The following is a 22,031-nucleotide window of genomic DNA, read 5'->3' as shown; positions in this document are numbered from 1 at the left end:
GGATTGATGGTGGTGACTGGACACACACCAGTGGTTTGGAAGTTTTATAGGTTTTGAAGTGTCTTTGTTAATTACTGAATGTAAGGTAGAGAGTTGGGAATGTGTCTGCTGTGAAGGATTAAATGATGGTTCTTTATACAGGCTCAACAATAAGGATTGCCCGAGGAAACACATCATTTCCTTTCCGGAGCTGATGATGGAAGTAGCTGAAGAGAGCTATCTTGCTTCCTTCGCTGTTGAGAGTTGCACATGTGCATTACACACTGGGCACGAAAATGGCGGCAGGTAAAGATAAAAGCTTATGAGCTGAGGTGCAAGCAAGCATTTCAATTAATCTGAAAACAGGACTTTAGTCCTCCGTTAGAGGATGTGGGGGAAACACCGACTACGGATTTTGCTGCAAATTGGAGAGGAAGGCAAATAAAACAAGTAGTATTTTTTTAAAAGCACGTAAAGTCCTTCGTTTGAGAGCCAAACGCTAATGAATAAAACCATTTGTAAAGGGGCAAGTAAAAATTTACGTTGGACGAATATATTTCTGAAATATGAGAAAAAGCATTAACATTAAACCCTGTTATAAAATGTATTTTCATACCTCGCATACCTTAATTTTCCAAATTAATCGACATTTAGGATTATCTTTGCTATATTTGAATGGCAGTACTTTGCAATCTTTTTGACTGGTAACCCATTGGAATAACACCTGTTTATACTTGGCACCCTTCGTCACAGGCTAGTTGTGAACATAAGTTGTGAGAATTTGGGGGAATTTTTTTAGGGCTGAAGAGGTAAAACTATTCAGTATTTCAAAAGAAAATCAGCATACAATTAGAGGAAATGTAAAAGTAAAACTAATAATTATGGTGGAGCAGATTTCATCTTCAGATCCAGCATGAATAATCTTGGCACCCCCCTGGCTTTTCCAGGTTTGGTGCCACCTGATCTTGACTTCAAACACTTCATTAACACCATCAACCTGTTACATTCAGTACAGAATTAGACCTACAGGTTTATAAGGTTAATTAGGATAATAGAGTTATCATCAGATTGTTTATGTGGCTTTGGTAGTCTTTTAATAAGACTTTCATAAAGTACTGTGTATCATGGCTGAACAATGTCACCTGTAAGATGAGCTGCACTGTTAAAAGCTGCTGATTCAGTTCAGTTTGAGGATTCAGTGTTACAGATGTGTTATATATAATGTTAATGACTTTATGAATCAATCACTGACATTAATCACCAACTTTTTTTAAGTTTATAATGCTTAATTTTTTCTTTTTTATTATTTATTGGTGCAAAAACAAAACAGTAGTGACTTTACAGATACAACAATGATTGGAAATTGGGATGAAATACACAAAGACAGTAACAATAAGAGAAAGATAATAGAACAAAAAACAAACAACAAAAACAACCTACAAGGTGACGTACATATGGAAAACCAAAAAGGACGAAAACAGTCCTAATACTTACAATAATGCAGCTAGTGTTTCAGGGGAGATTCTTTATAGAACATATGTTTGTATATAATGCTTAATTTTAAGCATAATTTGTTTTGCAAATGTTCCCTCCAGTAGCTTGTTGTTTTAAATACACACATGTAAATGACAGCAGCCAGCCTGCACACCGTGAACACACAGACATGATTCATCCATCATGTCAAGAATTTTCAGGTGATATTCAAAAGCATCATCTCATAGCTGGAAGCATCAGCGTTCATGTATGGAGAATATGAGAGACCTCCTAGCTATACTGTCTCAGATAATGAATATACACTCACACACACACACAGTTGAACACTGATGCAGACTGACAGACATACAGACAAACAGATGCACACTCACTCTCTCTCCTCTGGAGCTCCATCTGTGTAATGACATCTCATGCTTGGTTAGGACTCTGCTGCATAATTAGAGCTCTGGCAGCTGATGGATGGCACTGCAGCACCTCCACCCTGCCGACCTTGGCCTCACCTCGGCCCGGCTGAGATCTGCATGGGTCTGAAACCTGTACCCGAACCAGCAACAGAACTAATGTAAGAGGATCTAACCCTCACTGTTTGCTCTAAGGAGGCTGTGATCATAAATATAAAGGAAATAAATTGGAAAAAAACTGATTTGTAATAACAGCTTCTATCTAATAAAAGTCTGATAAAAGCCCCGTCGATTATAATCTAATAGGCCTTTTCCACAGGAGACATTTTGTCTTGTAGGAAAAACACAGGTGTAACTAATGACATTAACGATGACTCTGCTCTTTTCAGGAGTCCCAGCATGAGCAATACCAAGAACCTGATACTGAAGCGACTAAATGCAACTCCTCCATCGACCATTTTATTATTTACACCTGCACTTTTCCTACTTTTATCAGGCCAAAATGTAACATAAAAAACCCTATGTTTTGACCAATCTTTTAAGGTTTGGTTTGGGAAAATTGTTAGAGTAATAGTTTAATGGCAGGTTCTGGTCCGTTTTGTTTTTTACTCTCTACTCTAAAAGTTATAAAATAGTAATGTCAGTTTTGAGGTTTACTGAATGAAGGTGGCCATATTCTGTATTTTAGTTGCTGTCGATCAGTCCTGTGAAAAGCCCAAAACCAACAATGTGTTAGTGTGTCTCTCAAAACCTTCTGTCTTCTCTACTCTGTGGCTCTCAGCTCCAAGCCCATTGGTCCCTACTGAAGACAACTTAAATCTTTCATTACATGTTTTAGAAAGACTCATTCATTCCCTAAAAACATGAACAGGAAGAAATAGTGCATTTTAAGTGGCGGATTAACCCACGTTTGCTCTGGTGAGCATTTGGGGCAGCAGGACAGTGTTTGTGGGATTGAGTCAAAATAAACTACAATGTGTGTGTGTGTGTGTGTGTGTGTGTGTGTGTGTGTGTGTGTGTGTGTGTGTGTGTGTGTGTGTGTGTGTGTGTGTGTGTGTGTTGTGCACAACATCAGTTCAACCGTGCTGCTCACTGTTGTGTTTTTATTCATCGTACACTTGCGTCTTTGTTGGAAATAAAAAATATAAAACATCACCACACTTATCTTTTATTATCTTTTACAAGATGGAGACTCGTACTGGAATTAAACTCATCCAAAACAAATAATTACTGAATGATTCAAATCCATTAAGAGAGTAAAAAACATCACTTTTCTATATTTCAAAAGCACCATCCTGGAAACTGTCTCCTCGTTTTCAGGCAAATCCCATGAATAGTCAATACGTTCAATGTATTTCCATAATGAGCTTCACTTCCATGCCAGTATTTGATTTTGTTTTTCTTAATCAGAGTAGGCGTCATCAATTCCGAAGGCTAGAAACCTAATTTTGGAATGAAACTTTAGAAACGCAGAGATGTCTTCAGGGGCGCAGAGTGCGGTCAACCTTTCAGCGAGGGCACGGATTGAAACATATGTTTCTGTCCACGATGCAAATCAGCAGGTGGACGAGATAATGAAGCCCCAGATGACAGCAAACTGCCAAGCTGCTAATAGCTGATACACTGATCGGTTCGTATAAAGAAAATATTGATCAGGCTTACAGAGACTGACTGAGGCCTGTGGTGTGTTCACTGACCTGCCTGACCAACAGCTTCATGCAACCACAAGCTCAAAAGCCAGAGAAGTTTTTATATGTATTGTGTTGGCAGGCACCAGCAGTCACACATGGATGATTTTGCGGTCCATTTGCTCAATACCTAAAGGTTATATGAGACTTAAAACATTAATATAGCAGTAAATAACTATTTGTCCTGAGCAGATTGTTAAGTTACATCCTCTCTGGGCATTCAAGTCCCTCCATGTGCTGCAGAGGAGAGCGACTGAAACTGCTGTTTTTCCTCATTTACGTCAATGAATTCAGGATTTATTTCGACCAAGCCAGAGTTGGCGATTGTTGGAACAGTGGAAAGACTAACAAAGACGATTTTAGTAAGTTTTATTTTGTTTCAGTCCATTTTGAATAAAGTAAAAAATGTTACGACCTTTGTGGTAAAATCACAGTTTTTGCCAATGGAGTCTGGTGGTGAGTGAGAGCCAGTGTTTCTGGTTGGACAAAAGGTCAATCTCTGTAGGGGTCCTTTCCATAATTTTGTCAGACTGTTAAATTAACAATCTGAGCCTGTCAGGGGCAAAAATAAGCACTTATTGTTTTTGGTGAGTTTTATTTTGTTGCTGTCCAGTTGGATGTTTTTATGGGAGGTTAGGGTTTTTTCAGTGGACCCAATTGCTTTGGTCTGAGATGATTTTGCTCTAATGCAATCTAGTCTAGTATCAGTGAATTACATATATATGTATAACCTTTAAGGTTTAAAGGGTAATTTCACCATATTACCAAAAGGGTTTTTTTTCAGTTCCATGTGTTATGTGCCAAGATTTTGAAATAGCCTGATCTTAACAAAAATTGAATAAAGTAAGAAAGTAGACATAAGAGATTGAGATTTAGTTTTAAATATAAATCTGGTTGTTTCTTAATGAGCACAGAGACTGCAGATTTCTGTTATCTCTGACCTTTACTGCTTTATAATTTCACTGATGAATACATCTTCAGCTGGAGAGGAAAACCTAAGCAGTTGCTGTGGTGTAAAAACAAGTGAAAAATCAGGTCCTAATGGGAATGACAATCCTTATGTAACAAATCAGAGAGTTCTTTGAGCCAACACTAGAAAACCAGCAACATCACCAAAAACCCCCCAAAAAAACCCTTTAAGAAACCCTCCTTTTTCATCATATCAAACGTAATGTTGGTAGCAGAGGAGGTGGGGGAGCAGGTTTCAGAGCCAGATGCAGACAGCTGTCATGGAAACAGACACCACTTTGTTCATCTCTCCATCTTTTACTGTGACTCCTCATGTGCTTCCCTCCATCGATGTAGTGTAGAGCAGTGTTGGGGAGAAGTGAACTACATTAAATAAAAAATATAGTTCAACTACATTCATATTTATGTAGTGATATCAGTAGTTACAGCCCTATTGTTTTGCCTTTTTTGATGTAGTTACTACTGAAACTACAATTTTGGGTCATAAAAGGATGAATGAGAATGATTTTTTATTCTAAGAACTTCAAGAGACAGCTTGTGTGTAAACAAGAGATTTTGTTCTGACAAGTAAAAAGACCTGGCCCGTTGTTTAGACCGGTGTTCAAGCTGTTCATACTGTCTGAAAAGGTGCAGGTTGAAGTTTTAGTTGTACAACTTGATTGTACAAGCCAGATGTTACAAAACTGAAACTGACGAGTAAGATGACAGGCCCTTTTGTTTTAGACCAGTGCTCAAGTCAATCATATGGTCGAAAAAGTAAAATATTTTTTCTTTTGTTCTTCACATAATACAAACTCCAAAATATAACATTTCTACTTCAATTCCATTTTGTCCTGAAAGGACGGTTTTGTTTAGGACAGGTTTAGGTGTCATATATATCATATGATTCATATTTTTAATTAGTTTTACAAAGTAGTTGACTCAGACAGCACAAAAACTCAAGACGTGATCTCATTGATTTGAGTAAATCACTCACATAACTTCGGAGACTCTCCAACACAGACATGACCAAATATTATAAGACAAACCTTGGCAACTCCAGACATGATCTCAGCAATTTGAATATTAAAGAGTAATTTAGGATTGTAAATTAAAAGCCTGTTGGGTTTGGGCAGACATGTGCTTTGTTCCTCCCTGCAGCGAGGTGAGAATCTAACCCACCGGAGAGCCGTTTCTTCATATGAACTCCAGACAATGTCCAGAGATTCAGGTCTGTTGCCCTTTAACACATATAGCACACAGCAGGTGTTTAAGTCGTGGCTACCTTGTGATTGACAAGTCATTCTTATCGAGTCCATGAGCAGGCGAGCCATCATTGTTTCCTGCTACAGACGAGTCACCGCTGCTGGCCTGCAAAGCATCAACATGGCGACGGCCATAATGCCAGACTTAAAGCCTTCAAAACAGTACTCCTCAAACCATGGAATATGTCACAATAGGTTCACGTTTGGCCTGGATAAGTTCAGGGTGTCAGTGCATGTGTGAAAGGGACTGACAACAAAAACAAGATTTTCAATGGGTGCTAAGTTATTCTTTAACTCAGCGACTTGGATCTGGCCTCGACAATTTAGACACAAGGTCAGTTAGACATGGCCTCAACAACTCGGACATTACTTCAGTGACTCGGACATGACCTCAGTGACTTAGCTGTGACCTCAGGAACTAAGACATGACCTCATCAATCTGGACGTAATCTTGGCAGGACCGCAGCAGCTAAGCCACGACCTCAATGACCAAACGTGACCGTGACCGTGACTCTGATGCAATCTCTAACTTCGCGGGACTCAACTTGGACTTGGACTGAAGTGACTTGTCTACAACACCAGCATAGTCGGAGGTAATTTCCTGTCAAGCAGCTGAATGTCTGCATGAAGTTTTCTTTCTTCCCCATCAGAACTGCGAGCACTTTGGCGAACATCCCCCACTCAGTGTCAGATGGTTTGTGGTGTGTCAGAGAGTTCTTCCACCCCGGCAGAACATTCTGGTTTATTGTAGACACTGTTGGTCTAAAAATTGACAAAGCCTCTTACTGAAGTGTTAGCAGGATGTTTCTAATGTCTGGTTTGTTAAGTTTCTTTACAGTTTGCTCTGTCTTCTTCCCCTCCAGCAGGGCAGCGGTGGACCAATGCCAGAGCTCGGTCTGCCGAGGAGACATGTGTGTGTTGAGGAGGAGTGCTAACGAGGCTCAGCCAGCTAGGAGGTGAAGATAATGCGAGGTGACCTTTGACCTCCGAGAGGAGCTCTCTCTCAGACTGGGTTGCCTCTGGCGGGGTCAAGGCGCCCCACACTCGCCGCGAGGCAGCGGTCGGGGTCAGATTGAGGAACCCCCGAGCCTCCGTCCTGCCGTTTCCAACATCGACACCGACCAATCGACCGGCCGCAGGAGGACCGAGGAGGAGGAGGAGGCGGAGGAGGAAGAAGAAGGGAGCAAGGGAGGAAGACTGAGTCTCTAATTTCTCTTTCTTTCTGTTGCCATCAACAGAAAACATAATTTTCTACGAACACGTACAGAAGGTCTGCTGGAGGGAAGCAGTGGTGGAAGAAATACTCAGATACTTTACAAAAGTACAAGTAGCAACACAACTATATAAAAATACATTCATTACAAAACGTCCTTCACTCACAAGCTAACTTCAGTAAAAGGACAGAGAAACTGTCAGCAAAATGTACTAAAATAAGTAAAAGTAAAAGTACTCACTGTGTAGGAAGATGGTGTTGTATAATAAATATTGTATATACTATTTTATAGGATTACTATTACTGATCCAACAATGAATAAGTAGCCTTTTATTGTAGTAGTTGGTTATGGTTTAGCCAATGCTCACTGCTTTATAAACTGTTGGGCAGTTCACAGTTTCATGAGAACATTTCTGTAAATAATTACAGCTTGAAAACTTATTTTCCAAAAGCAAGTCAGTAGGAATGTTCTCGTTAAGTTTTTATTTTGAACCGTTTTGTCTCAAAACGCTGTAGAAGCGAGTGTCTGTAGCTTGAAACAAGACAGAATGAAAAAAACTTAGATTTAGGATTTGTGATAGATTGGAATATTCTTTCTGCACTGTCAGATTTACTGACTCAGTTACATGTAAAAGTGACTTTATAAGGCGATTTTGTGAACTGAGCAATTCATTATATTTATGTAACAGAGGTTTATTAATATGACAATTATTATACTTCAATGTTAATATAGCTGCCAAACCAATTAAGTGGTGTAAAAAGTACAATATTTAAATCTGAAACAGAAAGCAGAACAAAATAATAATACTTAAGTAAAGTAAAAAGTACCTCAAAATTGTACTTATACACAGTAGGTGAGGAAATACTTAAGTTACTTTTTATCCCTCATTAGAGGTAAAGAGAGGAAACTGACACGAAGAGAGAGAAGTTGAGGAGTTTGTGAGGAAGGAGACAGGAGGAGAGAGAGGAAAAAGAAAAGGAGTACGGTGGATCATTAATGTGTTAAGATGGAGCCATCGGTGGATCACATATATCACACACTTCTTTCAAGCTCTAGTAATTAATATTTTGTGTGGATTCATAAAATTAAATGTCTCCATCTTTGTCTTATAATTTTAGATTTAAATCTATACTCAAGAACTGACAACAAGATTGTGTGTATGTAAGTAATAACTGTTAAGTAGAGTTTATTTAAGATGCTCTTTAGTCACTTACCTAAAAGTATTTTGTTGTGTTGTTTGTTTTATAATTTTTCAGTCTGGTTTTGAATGTATGGTGTCAGAATAAGATTTTATCCTGTCTGTTAATGTTGTGAGAGATTGGATGACAGAGAGAATAGCCTCTGTTTGATGATGCTAAAGGGGATCCTAATAAATTAAATTAAATGTTTGCTCGAATTCCTCTAGGAGGTTCTGTTTTTACTCTACCCAGCATGAGATGATAAGGAGGCCTGCTTTGAACTGGTCTGTCAAATTCAACTGTATTTTCCATAATAGTCAAATATGGCACTTTTCAGTCTTCATTCGTATCGTGGCAATAAAAAGAAATAAAGTGAAAATCCGCATAAGCAGTCCATATAGACAGCTTCAGCCAAACACTTAAGGTCAATATTGTTTAATGTAATAATGTTGACTGGTTTACAGTCTGCTAGTCAAACTGGGAGCAGACATCTCCCAGTTTAATTTTGCGATCCGGATTTGATACGCCTTCACTCTCAATTGAGTTTGGCTGTAATAAACTTATTCCCAAACAATATTCCCAAAGCAATGAATGTGTATGAAGCAATATGCATCAAATGTGTCAATCAGTATTCAAACTGATCCTCCAATAAACCATAAATCCTGGTGTGCGGTTTTTTTTTATCTTTGTCTGGGCTTTAACAGTGACCTGCAGCTCCTCCTGCTGGATGATTGACTGCATTACAACAAGACTCACTCATTTCTGTATTTCTCTTTAGAGCAAACTAAAACCAACAAATATTATCCCTCCCACACAACTCCCTCCTTCCCAGACTGCCCCTGTTCTCCTTCTTGTAACTTCCTAGTCCTTGTCCAATCCTTATCCTTCCTACTCCCTCTCAGAACATCCTTTCCCCTCTTCATATTTCTCATTCACCTCCATACTCTTCATCACCTGTCAGTGCTGCTTTCCTCATCCATTTCCCTGCCTTCGCGCTCTCTCTCCCTCTCTCACTATTCTCCGTCTTCATTTCATTCTGCATCACAAAATACAAAAACTGGTAGCCGAAGCACAAACTTTATTTAGAGCAGCAGCACAAATTAAAATCAACTTCTTACAGAATAACTGACAAACACACAGATACCCCCTCCTGAGTTTTCTCTGTTGAAAGAAAAACAAACCTCTTAATCAAAGCAGTCAGCTGGCTTACAAACCAGAGTACACATGAACAGTCCTGCAGTAAATCTCTTCAATCAGAATCATCTCTTCTCTTCGCTCTGGTGCTGTTAAGGCTTCGCTGCTCCTTCTCTTGATAGTCTGTCGGCCTCCTCGTTGCCTTTGTAGCCAGAGTGACCTGGAACATGCAGCTGGAGGAAGACAAGCGTTTGATGCTTTAAACTCCAGATGGACAGTTTTTTTATTTCTTTGTCATATCTCTTCACCTTTGAGGGATCAGACGTTGGATGGTTAATGCCACGTTCATGTCATATGGGAGTTACTGTAATTACAGGTAGTGTTGATGCCAAACTTCTTACTTACAACTCAGAAACGTAGGCGGGTTCCGTCGTTCTGGAGAAAGATAGTTGATTGTTGAGTCTCATTCCTAACTCGTCAAATACTGACCACAAACAAACGTGTCGTGCTGACATTTTTAAGTACAGCCAAAGCGGCTGTATTTGACGACCCGAGAATGAGATTCAACAATCAACTATCTTTCTCCAGAACGACTGACCCAACATTTAATAATAAAAAAAGTGCCTGACAACCACAGCAAATATGATTGTCTCAAGTCAGCTGACGTCCATTTTTTTTAGGTCATTAAACCCAAATGTAATAGATATTGTGTTATATTATCAATTTTTCTATCCTCACGTGGCCAACTCTGCAGTCAGAAAGCTGTCTGGAGTTGCCCAATGACTTGCAAGTCATAAACATGTGAACTTTTACTATTAAGATCAAGAATTTTCCTCAAGGGGAACACAACCTTATGTTCTATTTGTGCCATCCAGCATCATTAAGTGTGAAGCTTTTTGTATCAACAGAGAAAAATGCACATTTTCCTTCACTATGGATACTTACACACACACACACACACACACAACACACAACACACAACACACACACACGAACTGCTGTTTTATATCTTAAAGGTTTTGTGAATGAGCCTCTAGCGCCCCTCGTGGCAATTTTTCTAAGTGTTATGAGGTCAGTGTGCCTTTCCAAAGGGAAAGCTAGACAAAGTCGCCCTCTCACAGCAGAGGGCGCTAGACTGCAAAAACAAAACCTACAACACTATAATACTGTACAGCTAGTACGGCAAGCAGCACAGACTGACCTTAACTAATAACACTGCTGTTTTTAAACACATTACTCTCACAGTGTCTGATCACATCACAAGCACGGATCTAACAGGGCTGTCTTTAAATCCCTTTACGGATTAAGAAAATTCTGCATGTTGGCTTGTCTTCAGGTTATACAAGTTAGCCATTAAGTGCAGACTCATGAACGATTTTTTTTGTCTGCCAGTAAATAGAAATCTGTAATATTATGAGCCTAGATGGAGAGAAATCACCTAATGAAGGCTGTAATGCAAGTTATAAACAGCGAGTGTACCTCACTGCTTTTCTTGAGGTACAATTAAATTGTCTAATTGATAAATGTTAAGGGAGTAAAAGTAAGTGTTGTGGAATCACAGTAGGATTTTATTTTACAGTAACATGTCCCAACTGTGGGTCTGGAGTGAATCAGTGAATAAGTTCAGGGTGAAGTGACTCATCTGATATTTACCCAGAGCACCTCCACCTCTGCATTCAGTTTGTCCAACTTCATAAAGTCCTCTTTGTTAGTGATCCGACCTCCAGATTTCAGCCTCCAGCCATTCAGCTTCCAGGCGTGCACCCAGCTGGTCACACCTGCAGCAAACACACCACAGACTTCAAACCCAACTCTTCAAGGTCTACTATGGTGAAATTCAAAAACCTGGACCTGTCACATGTTGGACATGAATATGACTTTGATCAGTTGCACCTCTCAGGTTTCATGTTCAGAAAGCCAGACTTTGATGTTTTCTTTTAAAACTCACCGTTGATCGTAAACTTGCTGTCTGTGTAGAGAACCAACTTCTTTATGTTGTTCTCTTTGGCTTGTTCCAGCGCTTTGCATGCTGCCTGGTTCAAACACACAAACACATACAACCCGTAAAGCTGTTAACACACTGTTGTATCTGTGTTTTTGCACATGCTGTAGGATTTAAACATATTTTTAAAAAGACCTGTAAGACCTTATTGAGATGACATTTTGTAGACAGAGTGACTATCATATGTTAAAAAGAACATATACACACACACTGTACAGTTACATACCGCTGTAGGGCATTTGACTTTGGAAATGTTTTATTTGTTTTTAAGTAATGTAATACATCTTATTTAGTTCAGAGCTTCATACATACAATTAAATTTTTTTACATCTCATTAAAAATTTTCATTTAAAATTCAAAGTTTAGGACAGTGACGTGATTTTTAAAGTCGAATGTTTGCAAAGATTTGATCTGAAACATTTCAAGACTGTAAAGATCTGCAGACACACTGGTCTGAGGTGTTTATGTTAACTGATGAGTGTTAAGTTGATGTTTTATTCCATCTTAAAAATTAACTAAAATCTCATCCAATTTAACTTCACCAAGCACTAAAGGTTTTCTAGTATTTCTGTCACCATGGAGGTGCTTTTAACTGTGCTTAAGTTCTGGTGTTACGGATGTGATTAAGGACTCAGTTTGATTAAGAGATTGTTCTTTTGTCATGTAAAATATTTCCTGTTTATTGCAGAAGTTAACACTGTGGTTGGAATCTGGCTTTTTTTTTTTTTTTTTTTAAAGACTGAAGCACTTGTGATGAGAGGTACCTGTAATTCTGCACGCTGGTTAGTTTGTCTTCCCTCCAGCCGCTCTGCAACATTTCTGCAAGACAGCAGCAATAAATGTGACAAATTGCGATGAACTGATTTATTATGGAGATGACTTGTGTTGTCTGTTCTCCGTGTGCGCGTTTTCTCACAGTGGGTGGTTGGGGCCCCAGTACACTCCGATGCCGGCTCGGGCGCCATGCTTGCCGTTGCCCGTGCAGCCGCCATCGGTGTAAACGACAACAGCATCACCTGTACAGAGGGTTAAACAACTCTGAGTGACTCTAAAGTGACACTCAGGAGACCGCTAGAGTTCAACATCCTATTTAATTTCCACACACGTTTGACCATCTTACCCATGTATGTGAAACCATCTGCGCTTTCTGAAGGCACACTTTCTGACTGTTTGACTCGTTTAGGTTGGGACTCCGCCTCCTTGTCGGAGTGACATCTCTTCTTACCAAGAGGGATGTATTCTAGAGGTTCAGGGCCTCTTTTGGGAAGCAAATTGACGTCTGACTCCACAGCCTGAGCCACTGAAAGCCAAAAACACAAAGTTAACAGTCATTTAAATTTTGAAAAATGTCATTGTGCAGATTATATTGAGTTCAGTGTCTTCCCTAAAGACAATAAAGCTGAACAACTTCCTGCTGGGATCAAAACTACAACTTTTTTTTGTGTTCTCGGATCAGAATCTACTCAAAGACTGATAAGTTACAACCTCTTAAAACAACATGTTTTTGTGAGTTTGTACAGGAGAAAAGCTTCATGTCGGTCTGAACCAGCATACCTGTCTTCGCCTCTGGAGGTGTAGAAAGGTCCACTCCTCTAATGAACGCCCAGGCATCTTTCTCTGATTCAAACTTCTTGTAAGAAGCTGATGGAAATTTGTTCACCTGGTTCTTACATTCAACCCTTAATCGCAGTGAAAAACAGATGATCAACAATGTGTTCAAGAAATCTGAAAAAGAACATTTCATGTATTTATTCTACACTTGGTGCAGATGTTGTGGCGTACTCACAGTGATGTCTTGAAATTACAGTTTATTCAGCATTTATTATTTATTTTTATTATTATTTTCAAATGTTTAAAACCCCACTTACTCTGCATCAGTTTGGTGCAGGTTTTACACATCATACGGGTCACTTTCAAAATGGCACAGCGTCAAATGGGTGTACATTTTGATGGGAGAATATCATTCAAACAAACGGTTTCTGATGTATTAATCATAAGCCGAATTGAACAGTGGATTATTGAGATTACAAAACACCTCAAATATCCCTTCTAGCTGGCGTGTCATTTTGCCAAAAGACAAAGGAAACATTAAACCGCAACATATCTGAATGGAATTTGGCGCACGGCGTACCAATATCCACCAGAACTTCACTCTGGGACCAGTGGCTTTTGATTTATGCCCACACGGAGATGTAAACAGTCTCACCATGAGCTGTAGACTCCTGGTTTGACTCCTTTCTTCACAGCGTAGAAGAACTTGCCCTTCGCCATGTCCTCGGCGGCGGTGCATGCGGTCCTGAGCCCTACTCTGAAGACACCAGTCAGTCTAAACATCACCGCCAACCGAGGCGGATAACATCGCAATGACAACTCCGACACAGTCAAATGTCATTAAACCCCGACTGCTTAATGTGTATCTCGTAATAACACATAAAGTTAAAAAAAAAAAAAAAAACAACCTCTCGTGTAGTCTTCTATGTTTTGGATTTAAAACAATATATATTTCACTGACAGGTAATGTTGACGATCGCGGCTTCCGTTCGCGTTGTACTCTCGCGATGTTTTATGAATCACAGCGTGGACTCTCACTCTACTTCTCGCGATATCTACAGCCCAGCACTGGATTAATACAACTCTCGCGATGCTCCGGCCTCTTCCTTGGCCGTCGTTGACAGAGGTTAGTCGTGCTACTCTTCACTGGACTCCCTTTTCTACTCCAAAATGTGCCTTAACGTCGTTTTATGTCGGCGTTTCCTCGCCGTGAAGCATCTTAAGTGTCTGATACGTTAGATTATGTGGCTTGTGGCGGCGGATGGCTGTTTTATATCACAAAATGAGGCGTAGTAGAGAAGGCTCCGGTGAATGGGTTCTTGTAACAGGGAGGGAGTTAGCAGGCCGTGCATGTGTTCAGATAGCAGCTACAGGAGCAACCGGGGAGGAAGAAGAGGGAGGGGGGGTATATGAAGCTTTGTGTTGAGTCGTTTTTATGTAGAATAAAAGTTTTTACAGTTTAACTTGTAGATTTTATAAAGCTAACTGGAGCGGCGACTAATGGCAGCAGGCTAAGTTATATTAGCTCGTTGCCTCTAACTGAGTTAAATAGCCTACAGATTGTCTTTAAGGGGGTGAAACTATATTTATTTTGTGTTTGGTTAATCATTTTTGCCCCAAACTCTTCCTCACAACTCTCTCTGTGTGAGTTAGTGAACTGGTTTGCGCGGTACATGCTGGTTTACTGAAGCTCCTCCAGGATCCATTTTCAAGCCAGTGTGTTTTAGAGATGTCAGCCTGGTTGTAAATGTAACCCCACATGTCTTTTTTTATTTCTCTTCGCAGAGACAAAGGCCATGTTCAGTACCAGCGCCAAAATAGTGAAGCCTAATGGCGAAAAGCCAGATGAGTTTGAGTCTGGGATCTCCCAGGTAAGAAAAACCCAAGTTTAAGATCCTCAGATCGTGTTTTTTATTGTAGTTTTTACTGAAGCTGCATGTAGTGTGTGTGTGTGGAGAGTTGACTGCAGAGATTGGGAGAACAAATGCTGTAAAACTATACTATAACTATTAATTCTTTATGCCACACTTTCTGAATGTGGTCAGTCTTAATTAAATGTCATTTTCAAGAGCTTTCAAAGTGGAAGTAGATTTTAAGTTTTAAGTTAAAATGCTGAAGGGAAACTATCTGTAATTTGTGACAATAACAAACAAAATCCACTGATCCCGTCAGTGTCCTAATCTAGGAATCAAGTTCTGCTCTGTTGTATGCAAACTAATCCATTTCTTTACGGTTTCTGTGTTAACTGTGTGTAGCCAGATAATGCAGGTGCAATGCTTAAGACACAGTGGATGTAAATGTGTCTTGTGTCCCCGACAGGCTCTGCTCGAGCTGGAGATGAACTCTGACCTGAAGGCTCAGCTGAGAGAGCTGAACATCACTGCAGCAAAGGTAGGAGGCTAATGACTGAAGCGTTTCCACTCATTTATATTTATTTAATCACGATCGAACCAGCTCGACTGTCTTGATCTGATCCGACATGGATATCCAGCGAGGTTGCTCTCCTGGCTCTGTCCTCGTGGCGTATGGGAGCGTAGCTCTTGGGCTGAGACGTATAGTCCCGTTCCACAATGTCGGAGAGAAAGCTCTGTCCCCGGCTGTAAGTCGGTGAGGACGGGCGTCCTGCATATTCCTACATCTTCCCAGAGTCCCTTGGGGCCGTTACTGGGGAGCTAAACCATGCAGTGCACATTTGATATCGTTGTATTATATCATTTTATATGTAGTAGTCTTAAGTAAAGTGAAAGGAACATTTTGTCACATTCACAGTAACTGTTAGATCCTGAAATCTACCTAATGTTCCTCACATTTAGGAGTCTTAAACAATGATGGCTTCTCATATAGAAGACTAACTTAAGTAAATGTTCACAGGCATTTGCTTTGTTTAATAAGTAAAGATGTGCCATATTTTATTTTCATTTGCTGTATTCAGTCTGTTTTCTTTGGTTTTTTTCTCTCTCAGGAAATCGAAGTTGGTGGCAGCAGGAAAGCCATCATCATCTTTGTTCCCGTTCCTCAGCTGAAATCCTTCCAGAAGATTCAAGTGCGTCTGGTGAGGGAGCTGGAAAAGAAGTTCAGCGGAAAGCACGTGGTCTTCATTGCACAGGTGAGGATAATGACGTCTGCCTCAGCACCTCAGCCTTGGATGGATACTGCAGGGTTGTGGTGAGGGCTTTCCCAGTGCGTATGTGTTTATAAGGACTACTTGAAAGCTGTGAGTGCTGTGGGGGCTTCAGGAGGGAACTTGGAAGTCTTGGATTGGGGTGCCATTGATCCCTGTACTCAGAGTGGAGCTCTTTCTCCAGTGTTTACTACGGGTCCACAACTTATCTGGATAGTATAGATTTGTTTTTATACGACTTACATCAAGCAGAAACCAGAATTACTTCTGGGTTTGTGACTGATGTGGTGGGTTCATGCTGTCTGTCAAGGGCAGGGTGAACTGTTCTTTCAAGAATCCATTAAGCATCTTCAAATCTTGTAATTTTTAAACGTTAAGTCTGAGACATTTGTCCTACTTGTGCTCTGAAACGATGTATTTAAGATCATTATAGTTAATTCAGTTGTCACTAAGTTCACCAGATACAAAAGTCAAATTTATTATTTTAATCACTTCTTTATAGATAGTTATCTGGCACAAAGCCCATTTCTATCAGAACCTGCTACAAGAAAGCTGAAAGGGGGAACGATGTGAAATTAGTGTTTTGTGTTCTGACTGTTTTTGATCCGACATGGATATCCAGCGAGGTTGCTCTCCTGGCTCTGTCCTCGTGGCGTATGGGAGCGTAGCTCTTGAGCTGAGACGTATAGTCCCGTTCCACAATGTCGGAGAGAAAGCTCTGTCCCCGGCTGTAAGTCGGTGAGGACGAGCGTCCTGCATATTCCTACATCTTCCCAGAGTCCCTTGGGGCCGTTACTGGGGAGCTAAACCATGCAGTGCACATTTGATATCAGGGTTCGACTGATATGAGTGTTTAATTTCAGATATTGTTTGTTGTTAAAATTCCTAAGTTTGAAAATAAAATCGAAAGATTCACTTTAATGTGTCTCTATAATTGTATTAATGTTTAAAATGGAAGTGTCTCAAACGTTTGGGACAAAATGTTCTGTTGAAATATTTAGTTTGTAATGCAGGAAGTTTTTGACACTGAAGCTTCAAGTAAACAAGGAGGAACATTAATATCTGCAGGTTATATCCTGTATAGACCCACAATATCAGTCTGATCCTGGTTCATTTGGTTAATAATTTATTTGTCTTGAATTATTTGAGTTTGAAACTGTTTGCATGTTTGAGAGTCCTGACCGGAGATTAATCAGACAGTGTTGATTTTCAGAGGAGAATTCTGCCCAAACCCACCAGGAAAAGCCGCACAAAGAATAAGCAGAAGCGTCCCAGGAGGTGAGTGGAGATTCTGTTTGTCACACAGACTGAGATTTATTCTTGTCTTGATTTTGTTCTTTCTATATTCCTTTTCTGGTTTACTGCTGTAGAATAATAAAATGATTTTTAAAAAATGTGGTTGCATAATGATATAGTAATGTGTGTGTGTGTGTGTATATAGATATATATCTAGTTGTAGTATCAGACAATTGTAGCTAATAAGCAAAATAGCAAAGTCTGAAAATCAAATTTGAGTAATGTAGCATGAGTATTAAGAAATAGATGTCATCTTAAACAAACTGAAACAGATAATCAATAAATAGACAATGAATCAGTCAATTGTATGAAACGTTTTTGATCCGACATGGATATCCAGCGAGGTTGCTCTCCTGGCTCTGTCCTCGTGGCGTATGGGAGCGTAGCTCTTGGGCTGAGACGTATAGTCCCGTTCCACAATGTCGGAGATAAAGCTCTGTCCCCGGCTGTAAGTCGGTGAGGACGGGCGTCCTGCATATTCCTACATCTTCCCAGAGTCCCTTGGGGCCATTACTGGGGAGCTAAACCATGCAGTGCACAACTTCTGTTTCTACTAGATTTATTATGAGTTGGAAACAGCAATGCACATACAATGTTTTTATATTTTTACTAGCAAAAATACAAAAATTATTTTAACATTGTGCTGTAATTAGCCACTAATGATTTGCTATTATGTGCATTTTCTGTCTAAAATTCAATTTACCATAGAGCAGCAGATCACATTTTAGTGGATGAAACCAATAAATATTTTGCTTTTTTTGTTTGGAAACTCAAATATTAAGAATATTCTCATGTTTTTTGTTAAGTAATTGTTTCAGTTCTAGTTGTTAACCCCTGAACTTAAAGTGCGGCCTGCATGAATTGTGTATTAATGTGATTTCTTGTTGATTCCTCCTCCAGCCGTACTCTAACCGCGGTCCATGACGCCATCTTGGAGGACCTGGTGTTCCCCAGCGAGATCGTTGGTAAGAGGATCAGAGTGAAAATGGACAGCAGCAGGCTCATCAAGGTTCATCTGGACAAGGCCCAGCAGAATAACGTGGAACACAAAGTAAGTTGATAAAACAGGTGGAATAGATGGGTCTGGATGTTCATGTGGCATGTTTAGAGCTGCAGTGATTATTTTCTTTCATTATAAACCTGTCTTTAATGTAAGTTTAAATCTGATCCGACATGGATATCCAGCGAGGTTGCTCTCCTGGCTCTGTCCTCGTGGCGTATGGGAGCGTAGCTCTTGGGCTGAGACGTATAGTCCCGTTCCACAATGTCGGAGAGAAAGCTCTGTCCCCGGCTGTAAGTCGGTGAGGACGGGCGTCCTGCATATTCCTACATCTTCCCAGAGTCCCTTGGGGCCGTTACTGGGGAGCTAAACCATGCAGTGCACAAAGTGTAACTGGAGTTCAGCTGATTGTTGCACCACTAACACTTAAAGTTATCTACACCGTTTGGTCACTTTATTAATTACACTGTACAGTCTGAAATTTAACTGTTCTGCCTTTTTAATGTTAAGTCAACTGTTTTAACATTGAGTTCATATTGGTAGTGGTACTGTACTTCATTATATTAAAGGAGGGGTTCATTTTTTTTGCCCCTCCCCATATACATGTTGGGATAAAATATTATTAATCCTTCTAAACATTGTACTTGTAATTATTGTAATTGGATTTATACATTTCTGACAGTTTCATTAGATTGTCCAGGTGTACCTATTAAAGTGACCACTTGGTGTAGTTTTGTCACACTGTATTAGTGCCTAAATTAATTAGTCCAATAAAGAAGTAATCAATTATTTTAGTATTACAAAGCAAGTGCTGTTGGTTAGTCCTGGCAAAGAGGCACATATGTGAAACCATTCAATAATCAGATTTGAGAAGTCAGCATTTCTTCTGAGGTTGTCAGTCAGTTGAGCCTGTTTGTTTGTGGGTTGTGTGAAAAACCGATGTGATATTGCCACTAACTGGTTTCCTGTTGTGTTTCAGGTGGAGACATTCTCTGGTGTCTACAAGAAGCTCACAGGCAAAGACGTTGTGTTTGAATTCCCAGAATTCCAGCTGTAAATGCAGATGACAAAATAAATTTGTTTACTGTCAACATTGTTGGTGGTTGTGTGTTTTCTCTTTATCTGTACAGAAAATCCTGAGATTGTTCCTGAACATCAACAGCTTTATTTCCTCTAGTCAAAGCTGCTTGATTGAGCTGCAGGATCTCAGGATTCTACTTTTATTTTGGTGCCACCTTCAGGCCAAAACTTTAACAATTGTTTTCTGGTGTGCAATAATTGTTGCCTCACAGTCTTGAGGACAATTATTTGTACATATAACTTACAAATAACACCAGTGCTCATAGGAATGTGGTGTGAAGCAACAAAAACCGACTTCCAAACTGTTAAAGTGAGGTAAACAATTTACTGCAGTTTAAAAACATCTTTATACATAAAAATATAGAATAACATTAACCTGAGAAACAATACAGTGCTGTTATTTTGTTTTTGTAAAGTGTTAATTTTTTGTTTTGTATTGTTAAATGTGTGGAGGGGCCAGAAGCAACTTGTTCACTCCTCAGACCGACCAGTGGCAATTGGCCCGTCAACCCTGGCGGTGTTGGTGCCTTTTTATTAATGTCCCGTCATGTGATACTGAAGCATTAAAGTTTCTCCCAGTTTGAGTCCTCTCCAAACATCTGTTCGTCTCTGATTTGAGCTTCCATCCACATTGAATGAACAGTTTTTCTCCAGAGTAGACACGTTGTAGTGTGGAAGAGGAAACCTACTCACAAGTGAGTGACGTATACTCAAACAAGGTTGGGTGCTGTTCAGATAATAGGAAATTAAGGTTAAAACTGGATGAAATTTAATTGTATGTTTGATAGTAAACTTAAATTTAACAGCATTTCACTGACTACCATAGACGCCCAATTCAGCTCACACAACTTGAATATAAAAAGGATGACTGGTGTCCTACAGCTGGAATCTGTCAGCTGGTTAAAAGTTCATGAGCTGCAGTCAGTTTATTATTGTTCAAATGTCTGACAATAAAAAGAAACGTCAATTTAAAGGAGCTTAATGTGTGTTTGGATCTTTTAAAACACTGAGCACGGAGTAAATGAGGCTGCAGACTGGATGTTTAACCCCTCAACCATCTGGCAGTGGCGGATGAAGTACTCAGATCTTTTACTCAGGGGTGTAGTGGTAAATACGGAGGTAGGTTAACTGTAGTTTACCCACCTTGTTTCCCCTCATTGATACAGTTGATAGGAAAATAGATGAATAAACTCTTATTTCAAAGAGGTGGATAAAAAGGCTTTACTTGGGTTTGCCCCCCCCACAACGCCCCTGATAAGTAAAAGTAGAAATACTGCAGTGTAAAAATACTGTATATGTATAAATGCTACAAGTAAAAGTTCATGAAATATACTTCAAGTACCTAACGCCTGTACTAATGGGGGTCCTAAACCTGTGGGTTGGGACCTCCATTAGGGGTCGGCAAAGCTTCACGAGGGGTCACGAGGCGTACTTGATCTTAAGAAAGTAAGAAAACTTTAAAAATATACATAGTAAGCCTATATATCAGCAGTTCACTCATTTCTGTGAAGAAATGAAATTGTTTGCTTAGACAGTATGTATGACTGAAGACCTTTAAAAATACATAATGCAGACAAAACTGTAGAAAGAGTTCCTAAAAATATCAGGAAAACTTAAAGTAAAAAAATAATGAATATGCTCAAAATTCCTCCAGATCGTCTCGCAGTTAATATATTATTATATTATATTACTGTCATTGTGCAGTTTATCAGCTATAGAATATAAAATATATATAAAATATGTAACTGATAAAAAAGGGGTCCCTTCAGGAAAAATGTTGGGAACCATTACCCTAACTTACATCATAAATCATATATTTTTGTATCAATTAAATTAGTATTAATAATCGTAAATCTGCAAAGTAATTAAAGCTGTCAAATAAATGTAGCTCAGTAAATGTTACAAGTTTAAATACAGTACTTCGATTTACTTTCCACCACTGCCACCTGGGTGAACCATTAAAGCATTAAACAGTCGCCTACAACATGCTTAGCACCGTTGTTTGGTCCCAGTTCACCCAGTGAGATCCAGCACAGTGAGATCCAGCACAGTGGCCTGCTCTCTGTCCCACTTCTTAACACATAACGGCTGAAAGACTTTTGCCATCCCGGTGTTTAAGTGCGGAAGGAAAATCTGAAACGTGATGTTAATGTGGTCCCAGTCTCAGCTCAGTTCTCGGGAACTCTCAGCTCTGCAGCGCCTCCTGCTGCCTGGCTGCGTTGGCTGATCTCCTGCAGCAAGATGGAGTTTGAGAGTCTCCATTCCCTGTATGTGGGAGCTGTGAGGGCCGGGTCGGTCAGGATCTGCTCCATCGCCTGCAGCTCCAACTCTTTGGCCTGCAGGACGCACAGAGCAGCAGGTGTTTGTACGGACATACAATCCTAACGACTTTACATTTGTCCAAATATGAAGGTTTTCTGTGTTAACAATGACCGGAAGAGAAAGTCCTCGGATATCCGTTACCTGGATCCGCTGACTGTATGTAGTGAAATGTACTGAAACCTTTGCTACTATAAAACAGGCTTTACAGTAAGTTTCGACATTTTGGGGAAATAAGTACGTCTGCTGTCTTTCAGGGTGAGTTTGTCCGTCAAACTAGAGGCAGACGGCGATTAGCTTAGCATTTTTTTTTGTTAATCTGTACACAATCTCAACAACTAGCAGAGCTTTTTATCTCCTT

General features: G+C 39.8%; 3 protein-coding genes and 4 non-coding genes across 8 annotated transcripts in view; 5 read left to right on the top strand and 2 right to left on the bottom strand.

The window, feature by feature from the left end:
* Positions 1 to 9,228: 9,228 nt before the first annotated feature.
* rnaseh1 (ribonuclease H1) lies at positions 9,229 to 13,868 on the bottom strand. 2 transcript variants are annotated; one of them, XM_051408422.1, is made up of 8 exons: positions 13,510 to 13,868; positions 12,858 to 12,982; positions 12,424 to 12,603; positions 12,220 to 12,319; positions 12,068 to 12,122; positions 11,250 to 11,334; positions 10,955 to 11,079; positions 9,229 to 9,609 (listed from the first exon to the last, which is right to left on the bottom strand). In XM_051408422.1, exons 1-8 carry the CDS (start codon positions 13,635 to 13,637, stop codon positions 9,454 to 9,456), a joined length of 954 nt encoding a protein of 317 aa, XP_051264382.1. In that variant the 5' UTR covers positions 13,638 to 13,868; the 3' UTR covers positions 9,229 to 9,453. The 2 variants fall into 2 exon arrangements, with proteins under 2 accessions (XP_051264382.1, XP_051264383.1); XM_051408423.1 differs by having other exon boundaries at positions 9,229 to 9,534; positions 13,510 to 13,866.
* Positions 13,869 to 13,896: 28 nt separating this feature from the next.
* On the top strand, positions 13,897 to 19,362 carry rps7 (ribosomal protein S7). Its single transcript, XM_051408435.1, has 7 exons — positions 13,897 to 13,980; positions 14,640 to 14,725; positions 15,174 to 15,245; positions 15,817 to 15,960; positions 17,189 to 17,253; positions 18,172 to 18,322; positions 19,251 to 19,362. Exons 2-7 carry the CDS (start codon positions 14,651 to 14,653, stop codon positions 19,326 to 19,328), a joined length of 585 nt encoding a protein of 194 aa, XP_051264395.1. The 5' UTR covers positions 13,897 to 13,980; positions 14,640 to 14,650; the 3' UTR covers positions 19,329 to 19,362.
* Positions 15,329 to 15,548, top strand: LOC127368949 (small nucleolar RNA SNORA73 family). Its single transcript, XR_007885966.1, has one exon. It is a non-coding gene; the product is annotated as a small nucleolar RNA SNORA73 family (small nucleolar RNA).
* LOC127368947 (small nucleolar RNA SNORA73 family) lies at positions 16,581 to 16,800 on the top strand. Its single transcript, XR_007885964.1, has one exon. It is a non-coding gene; the product is annotated as a small nucleolar RNA SNORA73 family (small nucleolar RNA).
* Positions 17,595 to 17,814, top strand: LOC127368948 (small nucleolar RNA SNORA73 family). Its single transcript, XR_007885965.1, has one exon. It is a non-coding gene; the product is annotated as a small nucleolar RNA SNORA73 family (small nucleolar RNA).
* On the top strand, positions 18,440 to 18,659 carry LOC127368950 (small nucleolar RNA SNORA73 family). Its single transcript, XR_007885967.1, has one exon. It is a non-coding gene; the product is annotated as a small nucleolar RNA SNORA73 family (small nucleolar RNA).
* Positions 19,363 to 19,656: 294 nt separating the features above from the next.
* The window catches only part of cnksr3 (cnksr family member 3), a 49,293-nt gene continuing 46,918 nt past the window's right edge, over positions 19,657 to 22,031 (bottom strand). The window contains exon 22 of the mRNA XM_051408249.1: positions 19,657 to 21,687. Coding sequence (XP_051264209.1) covers positions 21,520 to 21,687 — 168 coding nt within the window. The 3' untranslated portion in view covers positions 19,657 to 21,519. The remainder of the gene's footprint in view (positions 21,688 to 22,031) is intronic.

Source organism: Dicentrarchus labrax, unplaced genomic scaffold, assembly GCF_905237075.1.
Source record: "Dicentrarchus labrax unplaced genomic scaffold, dlabrax2021, whole genome shotgun sequence".
In the NCBI taxonomy this organism is placed as follows: Eukaryota; Metazoa; Chordata; class Actinopteri; family Moronidae; genus Dicentrarchus; species Dicentrarchus labrax.
Note: the sequence above shows the minus strand (reverse complement) of the source record. Positions and strands in the feature narration are given on the sequence as shown.